The sequence below is a fragment of the Falco cherrug genome, chromosome 6 (genome assembly GCF_023634085.1).
Source record: "Falco cherrug isolate bFalChe1 chromosome 6, bFalChe1.pri, whole genome shotgun sequence".
In the NCBI taxonomy this organism is placed as follows: domain Eukaryota; kingdom Metazoa; phylum Chordata; class Aves; order Falconiformes; family Falconidae; genus Falco; species Falco cherrug.
In genome coordinates, this window is record NC_073702.1 from 54,290,379 (window position 1) to 54,318,055 (window position 27,677).

At 37.3% G+C, this 27,677-nt stretch overlaps 1 protein-coding gene across 9 annotated transcripts in view; it reads right to left on the minus strand.

Annotated features, from left to right (window-relative positions):
• The window catches only part of EYA4 (EYA transcriptional coactivator and phosphatase 4), a 158,123-nt gene that overhangs the window by 30,844 nt on the left and 99,602 nt on the right, over positions 1-27,677 (minus strand). For 3 of the 9 annotated variants that reach the window (XM_055714876.1, XM_055714875.1, XM_027810107.2), the window contains exons 4-10: positions 22,593-22,717; positions 15,883-15,975; positions 10,024-10,090; positions 7,965-8,107; positions 7,684-7,827; positions 6,608-6,687; positions 6,046-6,229 (exon numbers count right to left, since the gene is read on the minus strand). In XM_055714876.1, coding sequence (XP_055570851.1) covers positions 6,046-6,229; positions 6,608-6,687; positions 7,684-7,827; positions 7,965-8,107; positions 10,024-10,090; positions 15,883-15,975; positions 22,593-22,717 — 836 coding nt within the window. Of the gene's footprint in view, positions 1-6,045; positions 6,230-6,607; positions 6,688-7,683; positions 7,828-7,964; positions 8,108-10,023; positions 10,091-15,882; positions 15,976-21,344; positions 21,414-22,592; positions 22,718-27,677 lie in introns of all 9 variants that reach the window. The other 6 variants (XM_027810115.2, XM_005432835.3, XM_005432833.3 and 3 more) reach the window with 5 other exon arrangements.

Genomic DNA, 27,677 nt, shown 5'->3' on the forward strand with positions numbered 1-27,677 from the left:
AAGAATCCTCTATGATGCATTTGATTTTGAGCTGGAATCTGAACATTTTTCATTTTTACTGAAGACCATCTTTAAGTGGCCAGTAGATCAAGTCATTTTTCTGCTCCATTCTGAACTTGCAAAACCATATCCAGAAAAACATCATTTTGGGTCCCCAAGTAGAAGGAAGATACTGACAAACTGGAGTTAGTCCAGGTGAGGGCCACCAAGGCAGTTAAGGGGCTGAGCGTGCAGGAAGAAAGGCAGAGTGACTCTTCACAGAGGTATGCAGAAAAAGGACAAGACCCAACAGACAGAAATTACAGCAAGGGATATTCCTGTTGGATACAAGGAAATAAACCCTTCACTATGAGAATGGTCAAGACCTGGGACTGGTGTCCAGAGAGGCTGTATGTTCTCTACCCCTGGAGATTCTCAAAACTCCACTGGACACAGCCCTAAACAACATGATCTAAGTTGGCTCATCCATGAGCAGGCTGGACAAAAGACCCACAGAGGTCCCTTCTAGCATGAATGATTTAATGTTTCTGTGATCTTCCCTGAGTTATTCATCTCATTCTCCCTCCACAACAAAGAAAAAACCAGTTTTGGTCTAGCAGAGTCTAAGAAGAAAATATAGACTGCAGTCTCAGTTAAGAGTCTGTGCATAAAGTAACACAATAGTTAAAATTCTTAATCTTTTCCATCATTTATTTATACCTTACAGTGAACCACATACAGAAGATTATTAAAATAAATACACTGGGAGATATATTTATATATCTTGACTGGAAAAATACTGTTGTATTTCTTGGAAGAATGAGATTTAAGCCCATAATGTCACATTCCTGAGTGAGAGCTCTAGACATTGTAAGGAAAGAATTCAAGATTTAAGGAAAGGGGAGAATAAGAAGAAAGTTAGTTGCTGAGTGAATTGTTTAGGACATTTACCTGGAGAAGGATGTATCTAGGTTCCACTACCTTCTCCAGGGTACACTTGTTTATTTGACTGAATGACTGATACATACCAAGTATAAAGGCATATTTTCATGGCCCAGAATCCACATCCCTGTACTCTCAAGTGGTAGGTGATGAAGGTTCCATAAAACAGGAGGAAATAAAATCTGTCTCACTTCCTGGGAAAGTACTCAAATTATTCTGCTATCACCTGGAAGAACATACTATTACTTTTTTCTCAAACTAGGTGATGACTACTTCAATGTCACAAAACCAACATGATTCTCTGCTTGGGCAGAACAAAGCTGAACTTTCAGGCAGCTGCTAACAAGAGATCTTCAAAACTGCAATTCGAGAATTTGTTCCAGATACCATTTTAGATAGGTCTGTCCTGATTTGGATAAGGATCATATGCATTCTAAAGCAGTTTCTCTTTCAGCTAAAACTCTCATTTGCCAAGAAATTATGGGACAATTAAGCATCAATAACAGTATCTAATGAATAATGTTCCCATGGTGTTTTCATTTGTCCCTACAGAATGGAGAGAGAGAGAGAGAGAGCGCGTTCTTGTTGACTAATCATTCCTATTCCCAGCATGGTGTTGATGTCAGTAAGGACACTGCAGGCAGTAGAGAGATCAATAAGGTCACATTATCTTAGTCTTTTCCCCATAAGAAGAAAAGCAAAATATACTTTGGTAAATACACAAATGTACAAAAGGATGCTTCATAACCAGAATCCTCATTCAGCAAAAGCCTACACTGGCTTCAAAAAGTTCTGAGTGTGAGAGAGTTCTGTACGAAAAAATAATTTCCCAGATTTTTCTGACAGAGTGGAAAAAATGTCCCAAACCAAAGCCCCAGCAATGAAAAGGCAAAAATTAAATAAGTTAGGATGAATGTTTACATTCTTACCACAAAAGTCTTCATATTTATAACATTTCAACATTTTACAACAAAATCAGGACTCACTTCTACAGTGATGTATTAAAACATCTGTTCTCAATGATTGTGTTTAATCTACCAAAAATAAAATATAAAGAAAAGCCCTGTTCTAAATCTTCTCTAAAAGTATCCAACAACTGAAATAAATAACTTCAGTTTTCATTTAGCATTAGCCATTACCAGTTGCCCCAGGCTTCTGCTTGGGTCAACACAGTACATGATTGCATAATAATCCATTAATCAGTACTGTAACTAATCACTGTACCTTGTAGGTTCTCGATATTTAAAGCCAACTTTATTTCATTACACTAATCTCTAAATCAGAATAAGCAGCTGTCTCTTACTTGAACGCAAGGTATGCATCTATTTTAGAACTGCAGAAGTCAGTAGTGCATGTTTTTTGGAGCAACTGTAGGCTTAATTACTTGACTTGCTTTTTACCAACAGCAGGCTAAAGGGGCAACTGCATTTTCTTACCCTCAGTTTGCTTTAGAAAAGAGGTCAATGCTGATAAAAGGAAAACTTACTAAAAATTCAGCCACATAACATAAAAGAATGTGAGAAATTCTAGCACCAAGGAGTACTGAAAACATTACCCTCATGAAGCGTTCCTACTGCAGCTCACATTAGACAGAAATTTTTATTGCAATGTTTGAAATTTTTTAGGTTTTTCCAACATTCAACACATGCCTAATAAATATACTTCATAGCCTCCTCCCACTGGAACTATGAGCAGCATCAGAGATCCAATAAAGCAAGCAGAAAACGTTAAAACCAGAACATGGAATGACCACTTTACCACAGATGTTCATACACATACTCATACACTGGTTCATGTCCAGCATGAAGCCTTCCATGCCATGGAGACCTTGCAGCAGCGCCAGTTAGAGGACAGGGAGTTACAGCACTGCCATTACAAATGGTGGGGGTCTCTCATACCCAGACATTTTTTCCCGCCTCTAGTTTGACGTAAACATTCCCTCCTCCCCTGTTAAAAGACAGTTGTACCACTTAAGCAGGAGGAAAGAGGTGTGGGCACAGCCTGCATGTAGACCTAATGCCATCTCCTGGAGAAGCTGCAAATGGTGACTTCATTGTGGGTATCAAATTCAGAGAGACCAAGCTCTGCTGCATCCCAGTAACCAAACTGGAGCTAATATCCTACAAGTGATTCACCTCACCTAACTCTGGACATGTGTAAGTGAGGTGCCTAAACATGAAGCTTTTACTCAGGCTTATTTCCTCTGCCAGAATTTTATCTGCCCTAGATTAAATGTACTCATGTACTCATCAAATGTACTCATCTCCTGAGACCACGTCTCAGGATTCACCTGAATTATTCCAATTTGAGATGAAGTCCCCTTGGAGAAACCTATTTGTCTCAGAGATACTCTGTGGTAACAAGTGCATTTTGAAAAATCTTAATATTGGACAGGCACAAAACAAGCTCAGAAGAGAAGTCCATGGGATGGTTAAGAAACTGAGCCTTACACAGATGAGGGATGGATGAACTTCTGAGCCCCTTCATACTCCCCTTATGGCTCGACTTTTGTTACATATTCTTAACAGACAGAGCAGGCAGAAGACGGCTTCAACATTATGTCTTTTCTTTCCTGACTTGTAATGTGTTATTGCTTGCTAACGAGTAGCAGAAAGAGTAAAGTCTATTTCAATTGTCATCTTATTTTCTTTACTTGGTCAATAAATAAAACTGTAACTGATATTAACTGTTTATCTGGTGAGGTTTTATCATGAAAACAAGAAATCTTGTATTTGTGGAGAGTACTAGAGGCTTTGATTAGTTATTTGAATTAATAGCTAGCAGAGATGGCAGAAGAGCGAAATGCCTTGCTGTGTTTAACTTTAGGTTTTAGTTGGAGTCTTAAGGACTGAGCAATAAAGGGCTGTTAGACTGAGCAAGTGAACATGGTGAGTGCTGAAACTCTGCAGTATGACCTACTGTATCTGAAGTGATCTCCAAGACACTGTACCTCACTGACGGGAATTTATTTTTACAGTGAGACAGAACCACACAGGCATGTCATGTATTTGCAAAGTGGGTGTTTCACTCTCAGCAAAGGGTCGCATGATCAGTGCAACACTTCACAGAAATAAGGAGCGTGTGGGCAGATCTGTAAGTTCAGATGCACAACCTACTTAACAGGAAAACCGGTTCGTATGTTTAAACAATCCATACACAAGAAAAATCCTTACTGTTTCACAGATGTGAAGCCTTCAATACTTTTTCAACCTGTTCAAGCTATTAAGATTCCTTTTCTTTGCCAATGCTATTCAATATTAAGGGAGTTTGTAATACATGATAAATTTATACAACATTTCTAGGAAACACAGATACACAAGGGAGAGACAATATGGGAAACACTGTCTGATTTTCTCAAATATGAACATGAAGGAATAACAAAGCAGCAAGGGAGAGTGCACAGGACGTGCAGTTATCAAAACATCACTTGTAAGTACTCTTCGCTCTCTTTTAAAAATACTTTACATTTGATTTGTGTCTGTTATGGATGTCCTGCAACTGTTGAAATTTCGCTTGATTTCATGTTACCTCTTAGCTTTTTCTTCCTAAACTTGCATTCTGAGACTACTGAATAACATTTTATAATTTCATCAAAAACCAAGGGAATGTGTGTCTCCCCATATCCATTCCATACCATACCATAACACAAACACACACATACATACACACACGCTTCAAAAATCAGCCTGAGGAAAACAGCTGACTAGAAGAAATTTCAAGTAATGCAATTCAAATTCCATTGCTTTTAGTAAATTTAAGCAGATTATATGAAGTGTGAAGCCTTGCTTACACTTTTCTATACAGTATTACTCTTCCTTTATTCATGGTTATAATGTGTTATGCTTCTCTACTACACTTTCAGCGAGATGGTGCAGTTGTTAGGATGAGAATTAGGAAGATTCATCCAATGAGCTGATTTTGTGCTTAAAGTGCATTTCCTCCCCCTTCACAGCCTAATCCAAAACCCAGTTTGAAAGTATTTTCAGAAGTGCTCACAGTCGGTGGGTAAGGCTGACACAACCCATGCCGCCCAAGTGAAGCCAGCGTCCCTGGCAGAGACTGCTCTAAGAGCACAGAGCCAGGCAGCTGGCAGCTGATAACCTCTTGCATGCATGCTACGCACAGCCTTAGTAGGCTACTTAGGTTATGAATATATGATAAAATACTGAGACAGATCTTTCAGAACTACCTATATATAATAGAAACAACACAGGGAAGTGAATGTGAAAAAGAACTCACTAATGTTCACCCAGTAATAACACCACATTCAGCTGACTCTGGCCGTGAATTCCTAAACTAGCCCACCAAGATCTTCATAGCTCTGCACTACACTACGCATAATTTCAAATACATAACTTTAACTTTTCTTTACTTTAGTCTCATTTATATCAAATGGGGGAAAAGGAATTGGTGAGCTGTTCAGGAATGTAGAACTAGGAACACAACTGTGTGACAAAATACTGTGCAGTGGTGGATGTGCACAAGGGGGCAGAGCCGGGCAGGCAAGTCAGGTGTATGGATGTCTCCTAAGAACGTTCTTTTTGCAACTCCAACTACTTCAACGCTATTTTTTTAAAAGAGACTTGTGCCAATATCAGATTGCTCTATTTTTTATTACTTAAATCAGTGAATTAGCAAGCATGACTTGCATACATTTGAATAAAGCCCATGTACTCTTGCTAGTATGATTGGGGCATAATTAAAGGTACAACAGTATCTTGTTTTAAATTCTTTACAGCAATACTTCAGAACACGTAGGTGGATACAGGAATGTTCCACCATCAGTAACAGGGAGGTTATTGAATTTTTATTTCAAAATTTAGTAAAGGTTTATTACTGTACAGTTGTTTTCGGTATTAACCAATCTCTATCCAACTGTTGCAACTTTTTTCAGGCCTACCCCTTCCACAGAAAACCATCTCAGTCTGCAAAGACCTTTACTGAACTAACAAACAAAGTAGACAGGTTTCCTAACTAAACAAACAAACAAAAAGCTTATATGGCTGGTTTGCATGGCAAAGTTTTCTGAAAGGCATAGGCTTAAAATGTCAATATTCAAACAAAATGGACATGAAAATCTTGTATTTATACCAGTACAGAATAAAAGACAAAAATTTTTTTCACCTGAATGTAGATCTGTACCTGGTTGACTAGTCAGGCCAGGGAGAGAGTCCTGTAACTGGTAGGTTGATGATGATGATGAAGTGCCATCAGCTGTGTTGTTTGAGGTCATATATGCACCATATGTTGATGCTGAGTAATACTGTGCATATTGATTTTGGCCAAAAGCTGTGTATGATGGATAATCCTAAAACAGCAAATGCAGCAGAGTACTTAATTGAGTAATGAGTGATTTTTCCAAAAAGTATTTCTAAGTGTGCAATCATATGACTTCTGCAAGAGTTTTGGGGGTTTAGTGTAGATTTTTTTTTTTTAATTTAAGGATATTTAACATTTTTTAATGTAAGGATATTTACCAAAAGGCTACAGGGAGGTTGCTGAAGTATTTAAGTGCCAAAAGATGCAACTAGGCTTCCACTGGGATTTTGATTGCTTTCCACAGAAAACAGCATTGAACCACAGTGAGTCTAATTCATTGTAATAGATCTAAATTAAAGCAACGTGCTATCATTGGAGTTATAGAAATCCTTTTGTAATTGACAAATACAAATGTTAATATTCATACCTGTTGTGAACTACTGAAGTTTGTAGAATTTGAAACAGAATTGTTTGCATAAATAGTGGATGATGGTGTAAAACTAGAACCTAAAATAAAAAAATACAATTAACTGTGAGAAGTCGCTTGTGAATCAAAATAAAATTCTAAATACAATATTCTATGTTAAGATGTAGACAAATCAGAAGAGCAAACAACTTTTATTTTCTGTTTAAACAATAAAATACTGCAATGAAATTTTAAAAGAAATGAAATGGTACTTCCATGCATACAGACATACATTCCTTTTCACACCATGCAAGGAAGGTATTGGCAGTAAGTCATTACACTGGCTGAGAAAGCATTTTTCAATTTATTGCATTGTCTCACCTCTACTCAAATATTGTTTTTCTCTTTTGCCTTAATTTCTAAGTTCTAATACTTTAGCATACATTCACTTATGAAACAAAAAGCTTTTCAAAGAATATTTTAATGATCCACTTGTTTTTAATCGACCTGTAATGAGGCATGTCCTTGTTTTCAACAAGTCAGATGATTAATATTGTAATTTGTAATATTTCAAAGATTAATTGTTTTAGAAGAAGCTTAAACCTTATCCAAATAAAACAGGTTGTCAATGATCAAATAGTAATAAGTGAATTAATAATTGAATAACAAATGAAAGAATAAATATGAATTAAGGAGAAATTCTAACAAATTATGTCAATCAAAAAAGAAACCAGTATCAAATGAGGCCATACTCAGAACACGGAAACAATGAAAAGTGACTTCTGCATGCTAATAAATACAACAAATGCTTCCAGTCCTGCCATGTGATTTCACCCCATAAAAACATGAAGGTGCAAACAGGGACTGCATTGCATGGTGAGATCTAAATTAACAGATGACCAAAATGAATACATATATGCATATTAGTACTGGGAAAAAATACTTAGCTTTACATTTTAGAGGCAAAGGTAGCTGACAACAACAAGCATACTTGCGGGAGTTCACAAAAATGAAGGGAAAATATATCATAAATATGAGGGAAGAGGGCCATCAGCAGCCACGGGATGGGATGAGCCCTGATGATGGTGGCTACTCACCTGGCATCTGGTAAGAGTAGGGTGTTTGGCCTGGCTGTGGGGTGGAAAACCCTGGGCTGTAACTGAGGCACCCGCTCTGCAGTGGTGATTGGGTCTGTGAGAGCCCACTTTCCGTCTTGATGCCTGGCAACATTACACCCAAATCTGTATAAGAAATCAATTTTCAACTGATTCTTTAAAATATTTTCTTACAGGTGGGAAAATAAAGTAGAAAGAAAAAAACATTCACATCGGCATCGCTCTTACTGCTATGTAAAGTGAAGTAATAAGAGATCAAATACCGTAAGTGGGTAAGCTGTACGGCTGTCCTGTCTGGGAGTACGCTGTATAGACCGCTGGTTGCTGCATTCCTGAATACTGGGTTTGTCCGGCATAGGCAGACATTGTTTGAGCTGCTGGTGTAGAAAGAATGTGTGGATAGGGCCTAAATATCAGGAAAAATAGCATTACTGTGGCAACAAATACTTTGTATGTTGATTCAAGCAATAAAGTAAAGAAAAAGGTTTAAAGATGTCCAAAGGCAGTTCATTATTCTGCCAACTGTTTCTCTTCTGGGATTTATTCCATTCCCCACTGAAATAAGATGAAAACCACTCCAGCTCACATTCCCCATGGCAGGGTGAATACTTTGTGCTGCCCCACCACTACAATTTAATTCACAAGCTACTGTGTCCAGCTCTAGATGGACTCTGCCACCACTATACAGTTTTATATGGATATGACCCCCTTCAGCCAAGATTAGCACCCTTGAATTAGAAAAGCTCCCAAGCTTTTTTAATCCAGGGGAGGGAAACTTGGACTAGAAGAATAAAGGAAATACAGAGGTGGACGTTAAAGCTACTACATTATGTCCTCTCTGCATGGTTCTGCTTCAACAGACATATAGCCTTCTGGCTTCAACGGGAGATAGATCATGCCTATTGAGACTGGCATGGATAATATTGACAGCAATACTTTGGCAACCAGATGGTCTTTAAATGTTTGGAAAATATGGACTTGGGAAATAGAATGGAAATAAAAATGGGGTTTTATTTATGAATACTGGGGTTTTATAGAAAGATTGAATAAAATCAAGTTTAAAATTTTTGCCCTCCAGAGTTGCAAAAACATACAGAGAAACATTTGTCTTGGATTGTTTTGTAAGTCAAATAAGACTTTATGGACCAAGAGTTGAATAAACACACTCTGCAGAATTACGCTAGCTGAAACCTGGCCATTAAAAGCCATGACTAAATTTCAGATTATAATTTTTATTTTTTTTTTCTTTCTAATTAGTTCAGTACAGTTGGCAGCAGTTACTATCAGAAAAAGGATTACTCATTAATTTAGATGCCAATAAACTGTAACAGTAGATTAAAAATTCTATTAAACCTTGTTACATATTTGGCCAAAAGTATCTGATATAGTCTGCCAAAACCTGTATTAAGTGGAGTGAGGACTGTTCTTATTTCAGGCACCTACTTTCTGTATCAATACATATTGGCTACTATGATATGAATGCAATTTTGTTAAATTATAAAAAGTCTAATCAGCTACAGTTTCAATATTTTCTCTGCATCACAGTCACACAGGCAGCTGAATCCAATACATGGAAATAAATAGATGGCATGCTGGAATCACGCATCCTTGTGCACAACACTGATTGTAGACAAGCAAACTAACAGACTGTCAACTTCAAGAGTTTCATGTAACATCCTCAGTGCTTTTTCCTACAGTTCCCACCCTTGATTCATGTGATTGCTCAAAAGTCTGTTTTCCTCCAAAAAAAGGTGGAAGAAATTTTCTATTCCTAACAACGCCTATTGGCTTCAGAAATAAAACAAATGAGATTAAAAGCTTATCCAATTTATTTGATTTTTAAATCTTATGATATCAGAGAAGGAGAAGGAAAGGGTGGTTCATGACTGTGGAATGTCTGGAAGTGTGGCAATGCTGGCACTGGGAGGGTCTGTGACAGGGATAGCACTCAGTACGCATCTTGCACATGCAATTGTGATTTCTAAATATAAACTGTTTACTTCAAAATACGTATGTATACATTGACAGCACTGTTAAGATGCTGATGTCTGAGAACATAACAGTCCAATATTTTCCTTTTGTTGCGTGCAGATATTCAAGGGTATTTCTTATGCAGTAATACTGCACAGAGCAGAATCTTACTCCGCAGCCATGTGAGGAAAAAAAAAGTTGGAGAGGAAGCTATGATGGAGGCAGTACTGAGGCTTAAGTATTTTTTTTCTGTTTCTTCTGCTGATGAACTCTTGTTTGCAACAAACCACAGAACTGCCTACAGCCAATGTCAATTCCCTATAAAATACTAGAAGAGGTGCAGACACTAACTTGGAGGGATATATTTGTGGAGAGTACTGGTGTGCTGATCTTGGGCTGTAGCCACTACTTGTTATTACTGCAAAACAGAAAACAAAAGTACAGCAGTTAGAAACATCATGAGACCAATACAGCCAAACAGTCTGAATACTAATATGCAGCAACACTAGCAGAGAAGCTTATTGAAATGAACAACTTTTCAACAGACATCACCTGAACTGCAACATCTTAATACAAAAATTAAAATTTTCCCATATCATTCATCGTTGTACAGAACTCTTTAGTTCATATGGGTGTGTCATGCTTTTTCAGCTTGACTGACATGTTTCCGAGTATATTGCAGAGGCATAAATCTCATACACCACCTGTGATCCACACACCATAGATCTTTCAAATTTGCAAGTTGTATAAAAATCGGTAGTTAAAAGAATCTTATGATTTAACATATGGTATCGCATGGGATTGAAATAATATACACATACTTTTAAAGTCTCACATTAACAAATTTAATTTTAATACTGACAGGAAAAATATGGTTTATATGGGTGTGGTTATTTTTATTCAGAATACATGATAGAAGATAACAGATGGACTACTAGAAAATGAATACTATTTCTTATCAACAGGCTGATTAGAACATATTCACTAACAGTATTTTTATTTCAAAAGTAAGCATAAATATTCCTGTCCAGTAGCCATCAAAATTGTGTATGTCTATACTATTCACAGCTGCATTCTTCCAAGAAAGCTAACAGAACAATAGCCATCTCCCATTAAAATTTCATTCAGAAGTGGTTCTCAAGCTGGATTAATTCCAAGTGTTTGGAAGTTTCTCTTTCTTTTAGCCATCTGTCTTGACTAAGACAGATGTATTCCAAATATATGTACTCTAAAGTGTTGAACCAATCCCTTCAGAGCAAATACATACTGGGCAAACATACAGGGTGTCTTTATTAGCCATCTGCTGTTCATTCACTTTTCAAAAGATTAAAGTAGTACACAACGAAGCACTGGAATTTCTTTAGTCTAATCAATCATAGTTGTACTTCAAAGTGTACCCTTTTCCTGAGTTGTTCATAATGGTTGTAGAAATGAACTTTCAGAATTATATAAGTGACAAATAGGTTTAGGTTCCTAACTATTTTATAAAACATGATATACTTCTACATCCAGGCCTAATTAACGTCTTTGCGATCTATTGCTTTGAACATATGCAGAACTTTTTATTTTGAAAGCTAGTTTAAATGCATTTAGAACATGTAGGACTTAAAAGGAAAATACAGTAGAATAAAAACAATTAGCTTCTTTTTTAAATGTGTAGTTGAGTATGGCTTGTAAAAAGAGAAGAACTGTATAATAATTTTTGGATCATATGCCACCAGATTTCATAAACAAGTTGCTGATTGAAAAGATATTGAGGGCTTGCCTGTGATGCAAATCTGCTGAATTTAATTTTGTGTGGGTATTCTTTTTTCCTGAGAATGCCTTTCTGTGGTTTAAACTTAATCCACAGACTGATCCACTATGTGTGCATACAGCTATTCCCAGAGTTAAGATGAACCTATAGCTGTATATATCAACATAATCAGCCCATAGAACTCTAAAGGATGCTCTTAGTTATTTAAGGCTGGAAGGGTAATTTATCTTCCCTGTTGGATCCCTATGACCTTTCTAAAGACAAGCAACAGCTAACAAGAGTGACCTTGGTGATTCTCAGGGAGAGGAACTTTCATGATCCATTATCAGCATATCGGATCTTTTTTGCCCATACTGCTTACTTTTTGTCTGATCATTTGCTGGATGACAGTTCACTTGATTAATCAGTTTGGGTAAAGCACATTTACCATTCCACCACACCTGAAGTAAACTACAAAAAATTAATTATTGTTCATTTAAACCACTTGAGCTATCAAAAGCTAGATTTTTTCAGCAAAAAAATGTCCTGCCTACTCTTTTATTCTTTCTGCATATACCTTATTTTATAAATTCAGACAAGAAAATAAAATACTACCAGTTACAGGGAAGAGAGAGAAAGAGGCAAGTGCCCCCAGAGTGAATTGTGTACTTTTCAAATTAAAAAGTCTGTTCCTTTCACTCTCTCCGGTAGCTTGTCTCATCAATTTGTGCGCTACATTTTAGACAGTGAGATGTTTGAGAAACAGGGTGTAAGATAACTGAGTATGACTAAGAATAGGACTCATGTCATATCAGTTACGACTGAGCAGAGCCTGTGGACCACACCTGTATCTCATAGATCAGATTGGTAATTCTAAGGGTTATCAAACTTAACAGAACTTTCACTGCTGGATAGCCTCCTAACCCTGCTTCTGAGGACTGCTGGCAATGGAAGAGATGATGGAGGCAGGTTGTTATGGTTTTTATAACTGCACCACTTTATATAGCTATTTATATGAATGGGGCTAAACACTATTTTACATTACTTATATTAACAACAAAATAAAATCTGTTTCTCCTCTGAAAAACTAAAATATTTCTACATCTTCACTAGGTGAATTTACCAGAGGAACCCTCTTCAGGGCAGGTATAAGACCTTTGATTTCTCAGGTCTCACTGTGGCACGAAGGGCATATTCCACTCCCCACTAACACTGACTCACAGAGAAGACAAGAAGCTGGCAGCCAGCTCTTACCAGTCACCCTGTTAGCTCAACTGGCCAAGGTGGCTGCAGAAAATTTAAATAACCATAAACTGTTCTGATAGTATGTGTTGAGTTCTGTATATTAACACAGGCTAGGATTTTTATTTTTTCATTATGCATCCAGAAAATTCTGTGCAAAGAGGGTACGTTAAAAGGATCTCATTTAAATAACAAATCACAATGTCTACACACAAGGGGACTAAACGTAGCTTACACAGCGGTGGCATTTCCTAACTTTGCCTTAATAGCCTTCAGAAATTGTTTTCTATATCCTTTTTGAGTGTAATAAATACTAAGTAAAAAGGATGACGAGAACTTCACATGCCTCTCCGCTCCATTAAAATGATAAACAGTTCTCAAGTTAATCCAGTATTGTAAGCAATATAAACATAAGTATGCATGCACTCGCAGTACAGCAGCTGCAGCAAATTCAGAGTATGAAAAGGCTCAGTTCAAGGCTGTCCAGATCTCCACATCCTGAGAATACCCACCCCAATGGGGGTCTACTGCAGGACCATAAAGCTTCAAATCAAGTGTACTGATATTAATTACCAACTGTCATTCTTCGAAGAAAAAGGAGGAGGAAGAGTGGTGCATGACATGACTCTCCACCTGGCTAACCCTTTCCAAGAGGCAGAGTTTCTCCCAGGGGACACTCTGCAGGACAGGAACCAGAGCAAGACGTGAGCTGCAACATCCGAGCAGAGGCCTGCCAAAAGGCCTCTGTGGTGACTGTAGCTCTAAGTTTGAGATATCTATGTGCTTTATTTGTCAACTTTTCAATCAAAAACTGGAGTTCCTCACAGCTACCTGTGAAGCCTAATCTGTCTTTCCTGCTCGGCACCTCGCACAGTCTGTTTGACCATCACTTTCTGTGTTACAGCTGGTCCTTAGGGACAGAGCTGGCTACTTTACTTTGCTTTGAGCCTTCTGCTCAGCTCCAGGACATGCCACAGGTTTTGACTGCCCTTGGAGCATGGAAATCAATTTTAATGGGTAGAATATTTGAAGGAGAGGATTTCTGCATGGCAGACTCTCACATGGCTCTCAGCACCAGGAGTTGTATTTTCACCCACGTCTCATTTCATAAAATATTTGATAACATCCCTAAATCCTTCCCTACTCAACAAAGAATGCTTGAATCCATCTGACCTGTGTTTGTTTAAGACAGGGTAGGTGACATCCCTTCTAGTGGCCTATATGCCTAGGCATCCTCACAAAACGAGCTCACAGGTGATCTGAAAGCTGCAGGGAAGTACTAGCATCATCACTTTGTCATAGTTGGGAATAACACACATATGTAACTGATCATTAGGAAAAACCAAACTGCTCACTGTTGAGCTTTGTTACGCATTGTTTTCAATTGCAGATGGTTTGTCTGAAATCACATCTTTCTACTAGTCAGTATTTATTGTCTTTGGCAACCCATTAAAATTCTGAAATAACCAGTTAGGTTAAAAAGTCAGAGGAATACTTCTTCCACAAACCTGAGCCAACCAAACAGTCCAATTCGCAAGTACCAGTAAAAATCAAGTGTGAAAGTAATGGATTTACTCCCTATAAAAGGATCAGTGCGTTATCAAGGCAGCTCCGTGCCTCTCATGAAGACTGCACATCACCCACACAGGCAGACTATTGATATCCCACTGTGAATGACCACACTCATTTAATGCTTGAGTCTGTGGCCTAAACTGAGAATCAGGTTCATATTTCTTTTGAGTATGCAGGTGGCTAACAGACAAAAATGATTGTGTAAGGCTCAAATTCCTGCCTTTTTTTGGAGGCACCAATTGTTTCCAAATCTCCAAAGTGTAGAGATCTCAACACTTCTTTTGAAGTCAGTGGAAGCTAACGGGTGAGTGGCACCTGGGGAAATCGAGCTGTTACTTCACTGTCTAAACCTGGACTGGAGGCTGCAATTTTTGGCGCTCCTGCATGAAAATGTTGCCTTAGCCATGTTTTACACATGGAATTCAAATCAGTCCTAAATACATGGCAGAAGCTGATAAAACTTCACCAACAATGACAAAATCATATATAGGGTTGGACATTTTATAAACTGTAATCATTACTAATAAAATTTTAGGATAGAGTAACAACAGAGTGAAAAAGAAAAGCTAATTTTTATCCAAGAATATTAATTCTTTTATGGAACTTGTTAGACTTTAACTTGATGGGGCTCCTTTCAGCATAATCATAATGAGGACAATGTTTTCATTTTTTCTAATCAGAAATACTATACACTTGCTCTACATCTCACAAAAGACCTTTTCTTGAGGCACTAGATTTGTTACAGATACCTTTCTGAATAACCAACTTTAGAGTATATCTGCATTTACTGATGCCTAAAAAACAGTTCCAGAAACATACACTCAATTTTTAAAACATTTTCATTACACAAAAACATTATGATTTCCAAAATATTTCAAATAGGGCTTGACAACCTAAGTCTACTAAAGTAATAGTAGTATCAGTGTGGAGTGGTGGCTCTGGGCATCAGTGATGTTTCAGTCAGGCCATCACTGAAATAGTGTTTTCAGACACAAGATGTAATCTCCCTCCTCTCCTTGTTAATATTTTTATTATTAGCAGTATCCATTTTAATGAATAGAAGGCAGATTATCTGTACTTTTCCACAGTTTTCCACAGGAATCTACTTAAAAATTTCTGTTTGTCTGAATTTCTTAGAAGGTAACAGAAACTTACAATTATGTGAAGTAAATTATAGACTTTATTTTCATGTAAAGAAAGTAGCTTATGGCAATCAGGTCAGTGTTTAATCTAACACACTGCTCATTGGAATAAAAAGATTAGCACTGAAATAAAACCCTTAAGATTTTAGATTTTACAAATTAAAATGGCTGTAAACAAATACAATCTATTTCTTCCTTCCTAAGATTGTACAAGACTAACACTGAGAAAAATCTACAACACAATAATAACATTCTTACTATAAAATTTTTGCATACAGTAATTATCTTAGGCATCACTAAAGCTTCTTTAAGATCATAGCTCATGAAAATTGCAAGTTTTCAATTAAAAAATGAAAAAGCTATTACTATTATTATTTATTATTATTGCTATGTATTTAAATGTTACTTTATTTTAGTTTTTTACAGATTGCTACCATGCAGTGAAATGTTCATTAGTGAAGGTTATTAAATGCCATATTAATGTGCCTCTAACAATACGTGATCTTATTATGGCTTTACCTGACCCAGTAAAAGTGTCAAGCGATCCATCTCCAGTTGTTGTTGTTGTTTCACTGCTGTTCATGGGTTCTGTTTTGACTGCAAGAAGAGACACTACATAGAAGAATAAGTAGACATGAGAATTTACTTCTAAATTTACACTGGAGTCCTCATGCCAGTCTCACTAGCTGTAGTCCAGCTACAACAAGCATGCGGTGCAACAGCTTCGACCTTCACTCTACCACCGTATTGAGACAATCTACACTTGCTGTTTGGAATGTTCATGCATCTACATAGCTTTTTATCTGTGCATTTGTCTATCTATTTGTTTTAGCAACTGGAATATCTTCTGGGGAGATTTCAACCTAAATCTAATGGATTCTAACAATTCCCTAAGAGTAGCAGAGAGGAAGGAAACATTAGCTGTCAAGGGATGTAGCATGTAACAAAAATAGTTTTGCCTGACAAGTGAAACAATAATAATATGGTTTCATGCTCATATAGAAGCAAATTACTTTCACAGTGCCAGCATTCTGCCTTTCCCCTTCCCCTTTTACAGAGTCTGCGGGGGGGGGGGGGGGGGGGGGGGTTGAGCTAGGTCACCAGCAAGCAATTTTCCATAAATGAAGAGAGATGTTTAAAAGAAAAAGCAAAAGCAAAAGAACTAGAGTAGGACACAAATGACAGCCATGACAAGTCAGCTTCTAGCTCAGGTTACCAAACACTTGGGTTCACTCCGAACTCAATTTATTTCTTACGGATCATCATGCATCTTGCCATCCAAGCTATAACTGAAAGCACAACAGAGGCAGTCTAGATTTTATAGTTCAGTATGTTGCCTGAACAGACTGTCTGGCACAGACTTTTGTAATGCAGTTTGGGAACTGCCCTTCTAACTGTTGTAGTAAGAAACAGCAGTACAGAATACACTGCAGCTTTTATTAGATGTTTGACTGGAAAATGTGAAAACCCTCATCATATTATCACAATTGTTTTGCGAAGGTCAGTTAGGGGTGTGTGAACATTTATCATATGTATCAGCAACTTTCTTATAGATACCACAGGACTGGTGGCTGCCCAGGGGCACAGAGCAAAGTGGTAATGAAGACCTGCATAGGCCACTGCCAGGGTCATACACCAGGTATTGAAATTCCAAGGACACAGCCTGAGATTTGAGAAGAAGTCTTTGCTGTGACAGCTGGGCTGACAGAGCCCCTCCAGCAGGTCTAACATATGGCAAGGAAAGGCGCTTTCTGCCATCTATTTACCTGATGCCTTCAAGGACACCAGGTAAACTGACCAAAGCTCTTGTCTGTCAACATGGCTGCATCCATGTTTGACATCAATGGCAATAATGGGGGTGTGTGTGTGGTATGTGTGTGGTGGGGTGTGTGTGTGTGTGTGTGTGTGTGTAGGGAATTTTATATTATGAGCTAGCAATGTATTTACAAACCATGGCTCAGATTCAAGTCACCTAACTGAGGCATATAAAATGTGCATACTAATCTTCCTTTTTGTTCAGTTGAGAAAGCAAGCTACTTCCAGAGGGCGATTCAGTCCAAGCACAGCTTGAGCTGCCCTCACGTTCACCATGCCTCTTACAGTCTGTAGCAGAAAAGCTAGTGGATGAGCTGAAGAAAGGATTTGGTTTTTCTCATGGGGAAAAATGTCCATAACACCTACAGAACCACGAACCATTCTTCTATTCCTCTCTGTGTCTGGGAGCTCGAGGAGCTCACCAGGAACTGCACAGCCACCAGTACAGCTGCCTGTGACTGGCCTTGCCTGAGTTGCCTCTCCTACAGTATCACACCTGATTTCTAGTCATGCTGCTTAACGGCTCTTCAGTGAGTCATATGAGAGGCTGCAGATGTCTACAAGTGCACAAGGGACCTATGCTGAATTTGAGGGATGTCTGTTTAGATCAAGTAGGGAAAATCTAAAAAATCAGAATGCATTTGTCTCTGACAGGGAGAGTGCCCTTTGGTGTTGCCAGTGCACTGGTGCTAATCAAAGCAAATAGCACCTTCTTACACAAGTTACTACAGTTATATCTTTCTATTTACCGTGAAAGATTAAAAAATATTTGAATGTGTGTCTTTTAAGCATAAACTTCCTTTCGTTATTGCTTCTCTTCAGTATAATTGCCACACCCATATATCGTCCCTGCAAGCATCAGGATATTAATTCAATATGAAATCATCTGGGAAGAATTTTAGTAGCATTTTTTCAAGCTGTTGTGCCCTCCTTGCCATTTTCCTGGCTGTTATCTTCTCATTAAAAAAAAAAAAAAAAAAAAAAAAAGAAGCTGTGACAAAAATTACACAAAATGTACAGTGATTCATAAGAATAATCAATCATTCCCATTTCTCTATTTAGATGAGACAGGTGTGATTTTATTTCCATCAGATCAATAAAATATTAATCAAGAAAAAGCTTAAGGGTCATTCCTCACAGAATGATTGCCTCCACTGAAACTCAGGCTTCTCAGTCATGTTGAACATGTATTGTTACCCGAAGCATGAACAGTAACTAAATTTGTTTTCTGATTACTATATACAGGTATCTGCACATACATCCATAGGAGTATGAAAAATCATACTACTAAGTTTGAAAGATCTGTATTTTCACCTCTGAAGAACTTTGGTCATATTTTACTTTATAAGATGCATGTCTCTCTTCTCTGCAAAGTGTACACATTTACCTACATGAAAAAAACTACTTTTAGTACCTTTACCTCCTTGTATTCAAGACGGTATTCCACTATTGCCTATACTGAGCTACAAATCTATGCTCAGTATTGCATCCAGAAAGACAATACAGTATGTGTCTAACTTTTTATTTAACACAAACTTCAGTAATGAATTGAAAAGTTTACTTTAGAGTTGTGTCTAGTTCTGGTTAATGCCAGCTGCAGTGCACTTCCATCGGCACCAACAGTCACCATCTTTTTCTCTCCCTGTCAAGCAGAAAAGGATCTAAACCAAAAGAAACTCTCTCATGTACTTAACTTGAGAAGAAACATCATATTGGCACTGTGTTTTGTTGAAAAATGCATGTAGAAAGTAATTTTGTACGTGCTTGATTTTAAACAGTTCTACTTTGTTACATTCAGATTTTATCACAGTAAGGAATTCCTCAAGGTCTTTCCTCAGTGTAGCTAGAGAATTGGACTATTACCTTTCTTTCTTTGTGTTGCATGTCATTAAACCAACAGGGGGAAAAGCACAAAGCTAACTAAGAAGAAAAAAAAAAAAAGATTTCTAACATCAGATCAAAAAACTCAGGAACATTTAAAGCTGAAATCAAAATAAAAGCTGATTCCAATTAAAAACACAGAATCAGCCCTATGTTTCCCACATGCAAGATAAACTGTGGGTCTGATACTACTATGGCAACTGCTCTAGACATAATGCAAAGACTAAGAGTCTGAATCAGCATTTTGGATGAATACTTTAAAGATGATGCATTTAATATCTATTTTTTAAAGCATGGATTAGTGTTGGGTGTTTTTTGACATATTGAAAGAGTCAAAATAAAATTAAAAGCAATCTCAAGCTGGAAACACATTTGATGGTTGCTAACAGTGAAGGCTGCACATGCTAACAGAGTAGAGCTACCACGATTGTCAGGGGCTGGAACACATGAAGTACAAGGACAGATGGAAGAAGCTGGTCTTGTGCTGTCCTAGAAAGGGGAGAGCTAACTGCTGCCTGCAGGTATCTAATGGGAAGCTGCAAAGATGACAAAGAAAAATGGCACACTTCTCAAAAGGTACCCGGTGAAATGGCAGGAGGCAATAGACACAAGCTGCAGCAAGGAAAAAATCCAATCAGATGTAAGAGGAAAATTCTCTGCCATGACAGTAGTCAGGCCCTGGGACAGGTGCTCAGAGAGGCTGTGGCACCTCCACCTTGGAGATACTCAACACTCAGCTAGACGCTGCCTTCAGCAACACGATCTAATAACAAAGTTGGCCCTGCTCTGAGCAGGGCTTGGCCCAGCTGACCTTCAGTGATCCCTTCCAAACTTAATTATTCTCAGACAAACTCAGAATGCAGCTCACAACAAGCCACAGCTTCTACAATGTAAGTTCTTCACTTGATGAAAGGACTTAGCAGGCCACCATGAGTACTGCTCTGCCAACCTCTTTTTTTCCTAAAGAACCACTCTATGTTAATGACTGAAAATGAACGTGGTGTTTTAGGGGCAAGAGATGTCACTATTATGCATGAACCAGACAAACAAGCGCAATAGCTGTTAGAGCAAGCAAGTCTGACTGAAAAGCTCACTAAACCACACAGCTTGTCATAGAAACAATTTTCCTTTCTTTTAGCAAGCCTTAACGGTCTTCCTAGGAATATACTCAACAAGAAGCACAGATCTAAACTTCTGCATATGGAGAATCAGATTTAATGCAAGTAATGCAAGGACTTTCACAATACATTTCCTCACTACAGATAATTAGTACTTAAATTATTGACTTCCACATTTATCTGAACATGCTGAGTAGTTAACTGAGGTGACAGACTAAGTTAGCTCAGTCCTTCCTTAAATTCTTGTAACTGAGCAGGAGCATTCACATGGAATCAGTTATTCTAGTGCAAGCAATCTTTTGTGCTCAAGTCTGAACTTTTTTTTTTTTTTTTTTTTTTTTTTTTTTTTTGTAAATTCTCTCTGGATATGTGACTGACAAATGGCAAGCTAATTCTGAGCACTTTTTATAAAAGGAAAGTTTTTGAGATCTGCCTATCTTTAGTCCAAACCTGCACCTGTCCAAAGCTTAAGCACCTGTGTAATGGCTTGTAGAGTCATAGTGATGCATGTTTACACCTATCATTAACCCCATATGTACTGCAACAGTGTCACATACTTGATTATTATTAATCATTACAACTTATAACAATTAATACCACATGACAGGGAACTCATTAATGAAAACAACAGCTTGCAAAATTTGGCCAAATGTTTGTGAAGTGGCAAGTTCCATGTAGTAGCACACTAGACTTCAATGAATAATGAAAGTAGTAGTAGGAGTAGTAACAATAGTGACAACCTTGATTTGTGCTCAGGTAATCATGCAATGTTGTTCCTAAAAATAAAAGAAAAAGAAATGCACATTCTGTGGAAAATCCATTGGTCTGGCTTCTAGCAATGCTGATTACTGGCAGTTCCCAATGATGTTGATCACCATGTCTCTCAGAGCATGTAGACAGTTAAGCTAATTTTAAGTGGGTTAAGTTCTCCTTGCTCATCAAATGACTTTCAAAGTATGGCAAAGTAACTGTTTATTGTAGCTTCCTACCAGTTTTCTGGCTGTGGGAAAGGCCTCTGAGAAGGGGTGGAAAAACAGGGGTGGGAAAAAAACCCATGAAAATGTTCAAACCACATAACAAACGAGCAGAGCAAACCAAGAGAGATGTCACACAGCAGTCACGGAAACACACCACCACACACATGCACTGTACCAGGGTCTCTCATACTTGTTGCAGAAGAGGGAGTACTGCAACTCAGCAACCAGTCTGCAGTATTTAACACAGTCATGTTGTCTCCTGAGAACAGGAATAGTATAATGGTTCATTCTCCCAATGTCTGTTCAGTGTATGTGAATAGTCTTCTAGACAAGTAAGTGTTTTTGCACTCTGAGCCAAGTTTTTTAACTGCATTGTATTGTTTTTATGAGTATTATTTTAACTGTTTTATTTATGCAAGTATAATATAGAAGCATTGAGTTATTTGTGTTCTTTAATGGTATGCTTGAAGTTTTTCCCTTCTCTTTATGCCAGAATAAGGACTGTATTCAAAAAATATAAATAGGTTGAACCTTAACGATTCAGCCCTTCTCTGCAGAGCTGTTACCCTCACAGGCACATACAATTTTAATTGACATTGACAGATTTTTTTTTCTAAATAGGGATAAGTGAACAAAATGCTTTACATTGTGGCCAGAAAGAAAAATTAACAACATTTTATTGTGGTGCCAACTGTTAAAAAAAGACAGCAATGTATAAAATCCAAAAAAGAGGGCTGAAACTCTAGCTTGACTTCTGTCTATGGTGTCACTCTCATGGACACTAATGGGAACAGGACTGCCATCTCAGAACATGGTATTCCACATCCCACTGCTCCAACTCAGCTATAGTAGAATCTACTATCTGAAAGCACTGGAACATCTGTGTTGTAGCTGCATGGCAGTGCTGTCCCTACAGTAATAGATAACAGCAGTAATAACCAGTTACTTTTGAAGAAAATCTAAAAATCTCTTTATGACAAACTATCATTACCTGCCAAGAAATGGAATTACCATGTTTGTCGTGTAAAAAAAAAAAAAAGTCTAATTTTGATGCACTTCTTTCGACAGAGATTATAAACTAACCTAGATGTGCATAGCTCAGGGTATAGAGTAAATTATTACTCAGCAATGAAGTATGGCAAAAAAATGCAATCTGTTTGATGTTACCAACAGGTATAACCTTCAACACTGTTCAAACCAACCATTGGGAGATTTTCCTTGTTTCACCTTTTGTACACTTCTGTCTCTTACTTCAATCAGTGCAAAGAAAAGAAGTGCTGTTGGAATTAGTAGATTTACACTGGTAGGACTGCCAGTTTTTCATAATTTTTGCTGGGTTTATAAATGCGTTTATGGTCATCCTTAAAATTATGCTAAACATGCATATAACTAAAAATTATCCAAAATTGTCTATGTGCCAGCAGTGTCTTACACTTACCTCCTGTTCCATTTGTTGTAACTGATGTGCTACTGAGATTAAGTTTATCCAGTTTGGAACTACCTGGTGCATCATTACTTCCAACAAGATTATGAGGACTGGCTAGATCTTGCATTTCCATAGACCTGTTAAAGAAGAAGGTGACAGTATTTAAATGCATTTTTATACTGTCTGTAATAAACTGCTTTTTCTATAACAACCTTTTTACATGCAGAGTTTGTAATTGAATAATAAAAGCCGGATTAACAGATCAGTACAGGTTCCTTTAAGGTCTTTGCTTTTTACAAACCGAGGAAAGTAGCTAATAATTTGATGTGAATAACACCACCAGTATTTTTCACTTTTCCTTTAGGTAATATGAAATAAATGACACAGGATTATGAAACTGTTCAAAGAGCTTGTAAAAGATGTGCACAAAGGAGTGTGTATATATGGATGGACAGATGGAAGGATAAATGCATATATATAGTTATGTCTTAGAAGAAAACAGAAGTTAAATGAAAAGTCAGTCATTACACAAAAAGTCAGAATAGGAACTTCTGCCTCTAATTTTCTGTATTCCAATAATCAGCAGTCACTGCATGCACACTACACCATAGAAACAGACCATACAGGTGAATGAACAGAACTTTCACATACATCTGCAAGATTCTTCTCTTACAAATGTATATATTCTTATGAGCTCACTTGATTTTATTTTTTTTTTTCTTCTGAGTCATTTCTAGGAAACTTGCAAAATTTCAAGTGATTTAGACGGCAATGGATTTCAGCATGACAGTTATACTGGGGGGACTGTGGATGGCTTTCGTTCCCTGACAGCAGATCTGCCTTTCTCAGAGAAAGCAGACAGGGAGCATTTCTTGATAGACCGGTAATTGCAATCCAATTTACAGTGTGTGCTTGCCTATTCCTTGCTTCATTTATAAATTAATTATGCAGATTTTTTCCCCAAAGAAACATTTTTGCTATATAAAAGCAAAGTTGCCAGCCCATCTGCAACAGGAGAACTGTCTACCATATGTATACTACAAAGGCAAACAGAAAGATTGTCTTACAGAGCTGTAAAAGCCCAATTACACTGTAAAATACTGAAATGGCTAGGAAAGAGGTGAACAGTTGGGATAATTCAATAAAAATAATTACTCCTGTATATTCAGATATTATATGAATTACATATTCTTCATATATTCTGACCAGGAAAACCAGTGGCAAATCGTTAAGGCAACACCCAGCATCTCAAGTCTTTATTGCAAGTTTCACTTCGACATTGTCTATTTTCTGTGCTCCATACACCTTCTTCTGGAGAAAAAACAAAACAAACAAAACGCCACCATCTTTCCATCAAATAGGGATCTGCTGTCTGATTCTATTTTTTTAACTCCAAGATAAGGAAAATAAAAAAAAACACCAACCAACACCATGGAATGAAAATGTCTCCCATTTTGTGCTCCTAATTCCACTAACCTCCTGGATGCTCTAGCTTGCCTCTCCTTGCATTCATTTAACCCAAGACACAGATTTAGAGCTTTCATGTCTTGAATATGCTCCAGGAAATGTTTGAAATACTGCATCTCAACTGGGAAAATGCACCAAGGCCTTACCCAAAGGTACATGAAGGAAAGAATGCCATTTACTCCAGTAAGCGCTCAAATCAAACCTGAGATGCATTGACACTCCACTGGCAGGGCAGCCTCCCCGGCAGCAGTGTGGATGAGCAGGGGAAAACCGATATTGCAGGAGGGTATGCATTAGCAGGCAAGAATTTTATAGCCATATTCAAGGAAATGCAAAGGCAAAAACGAAGATTTGAACTGCCTTGACCCAGATTTCTTCATTTAATTGTATATACATTTCCGCACATCTGTCAGCAGTGCATTATATTCATTGTCTACTGGAAATGTGATCAGTGTTAGATCAAATAAAATGAATTCAGGTGGTTTAGTAGTCCTTCAGGTTTTATTTAGTAGTTTCTGTACAAGGATAGCAGCTAAAGGTTAAAAAAAGTCTGTGAGTTTCCATCTTGTATATATTTAAGGGAGCAGGAGAATGCTACACAAAATAAACAATATATGTTTCATTGCATATACAGTGTAATACTCCCCACGTGTTCACTTAGCAGGGTAAGTGTCATGATTTCCTGTTCAACTACTATCAGCCCACAGACACCTAATGGGCAGTTCTAGCTTAGAAAGTTCACGTGCTTTTTTTCTTGTTTAGCATGAAAATGACAATAATTTCTTTTCACACAGATATATATAAAGGCCACCGATGTGAATGCTTCAGCAATATTTTAAAAGCAAAATCACTGATATACCTAGCCAAGTGTATTTAAGAAGTATCTATCTTAAGCACTCTTCACACGCAAATGAATCAGATTTTCTTAATCGAATCAGGTTTTCTTAATTAGAAAACTAAATCCACCAATTTTCATTTGCTTGGCAAAGAATATAAACATTCCAACTTTGTAAAAGGAATAGGTTTTGTTCCATACCAGTATGAAACCTTCTGTGCAGAAAAGTATTTTGTTTGCGTTATATTTTTTTTCTAAAGCAAATGGCACCTCAGTCCACAGACGTGGCAAGCTAATTAACTAATACTATTTTAAAAGCAGTGTATTTACAAATACATTTTCTTTGCATGAGTAAAAGACATCTTGCACTTACTGATACTCTATTAAGGATAAAAAGGATATTCAAACCAATAAAAGTTTCACAAAACCATGTGTATACATTATACTTATCCTGGGTGCCCTATGTGAACAAGTAAGGGGATTATTTTAATATATCCCTAAGTGATTTACTTATTGAAGCGCACGTTACCTTCTGTGTAACAGATGTCACTCAATTCACCTTTCTAGATGCGTTTAGTTTATCTTTAGCCTAAAAAATTCTCAGTAAGATGTAACAGACCTACTAAAATCTTACAGTTTCAGTGAATAGAGGATTCAGGAAAAATGCTTAATAAAATGGATGAAATAATTCCAACATCTTGAATTAATTTTGTCAAACTAAATGTTTATCAGAGTCCTGCTTTCACTGACTTAATGAGAAGCAGGTTTGGGTTCAGTATGTGTTTTCCTGCACTAAAAAAAAAGTAAGAAAGAGAGATCTCCAAAGGACCAATTAATACTTCTAAGTTTATGCAGTTATTTATTAAAGACTGTTTTGTAGTAAATGCAGTGTGTTCCAGTGTAGATAGAATAAAGCCTATTGTTAAAGCTGCTTAAAAATCTACATTGTACAGATTTATTTTCCATGTTTTGTTTCTCTGCCAGGCACGTACCTGTTTGAGCATTAGTTCTCCCCCTCAGACGCCTTTATAGAGCAAATAAGTAAACTGCTAAATTGTATCAAAAGATACATTTTGAGAGGAAATGGTTCACTTGATAAGAAGATATTTTGATTTTCTCTTGACTGTTTGTTTGAAGAACATTAGTATGATTCCAAACTCCAGAGCGAAAACCTGAAATCTGGCAAGCCAGATTTGTCTTTTACTCTGCTTTGGCTATGCTTTAAGACTTTGAAAATTGGTATTTGCACATGTTTAGTAGATCATTTTAGGGGCTTACTGGAAAAGTCTCTAAAACATCCCATTTCACAGAACAGTCTCTCAGATGCCCGTGGTAGCTCCAACCCAGATGTGGACAATCCTACCAAACTGAAGCAGGTTTGTACCAAAAAGCCAGCTGTGCGTGATTCCTTGGCCTTCCACATTACAGCACATTTTGTTCCCTAGCTTGACATGACATCTCTTCAAGGGTTAACCTAGATTCAGAAGTGGGTTAAGGAACAGCATCCAAAGAGAGAAATTACCCCCCAAACCACCTCTGTCTTTCCAAGGGCAGGCAAACAGAACTTGTTACGCAGCCCAGACCGCCGAAGTGCATAGCCCATCACCGTAAGCCAACCTTGCATAAGAAGGTTTGACTATGGCTCATTATGACTGCCCGATTTGACAACTGCATCACTGTATTTCTGTATAGCTCTTGCTTGCATTATTTGAAAGGTAAAAAGCTCAAGCCCTGCTTCTAGGCTTGTGTTTTTTAAACTCCTGTATTTTTTTCTTTCATTGCAATCACATATTCATTTGTACACTGCTTTTCTTCAGCAGACTTAAATTCTCTTTCCTGAAAATCTGGGTTGTTGTAACTCTGTTATCCATTTGCACTTCCAAATAAACTACTATAAATGTGGACTAAAAGCTGTGTCCTTCCACCGCTAGAAACTCTGTTGATTATTCATGAATTTTACTAGTATATCATATTTAAGTAATTTTCTTCTTTAAAGAGATCATGTTTTAACATGTAAATCTTTTGCTACATAATCTACTTCTACTATAGTTGTAACTTTTTTTACTAACAAGATTGACAGTATGAAATCATTTGCCAAAGATTTATAAAATAATGAATATTCTAATGTAAAAACAGAGTACTTCGGAAACATTTTACAAATGTTAATTCCTCACTGTGCAAAATTTGCAGCAAATCCAAAATAAAAGTGATCTGAAAGAAGGACTAGCTAAAGGCTATTTAAAATTGAATGATTTAATTTAGTTTATAAATTAATCAGAATCATTTTTTTAAAAAGTATTTTAAAGGATTTTTCTTCTGAAATTTCTTTCATAGGACTTTCTCTACATAAATTTCTTCATCAGAATCTTTACTAAACTTCACTGTAGCAAAAATCCACATTATCTAGGGGTTTTTTTTGTTAGTTCCCCCTGCCCGCTTTTCTTATATCCCTCCTGTTGTAATCCCAGTTCTTACATATCCCAAACTTTCTCAGGTGTCAGCTACCTTAGAGCTTCTGAAATTAAACAAACAGGGAATTCCCTTTTACTTAAAATTAACTATTAAAGCAATATGGAAGTTGGGTAAAAGAGCTGTTCAGGCTCAGCTAAATCTGTTCCCTACTGCTGTCAGCTCAGCGCTCTGACCAACTACACAGTTTTGAAAACAAGTGGGGTGGGGTTGTTTTCCATTTCCCACAGTCATTTTTTAGCCAGATCTTTCAGCCATGTTCTGAACATGACTAGCAAGCCCACCTCTCTTCCATATACAGTCTGAGCTAGCTCATACAAGCCTTT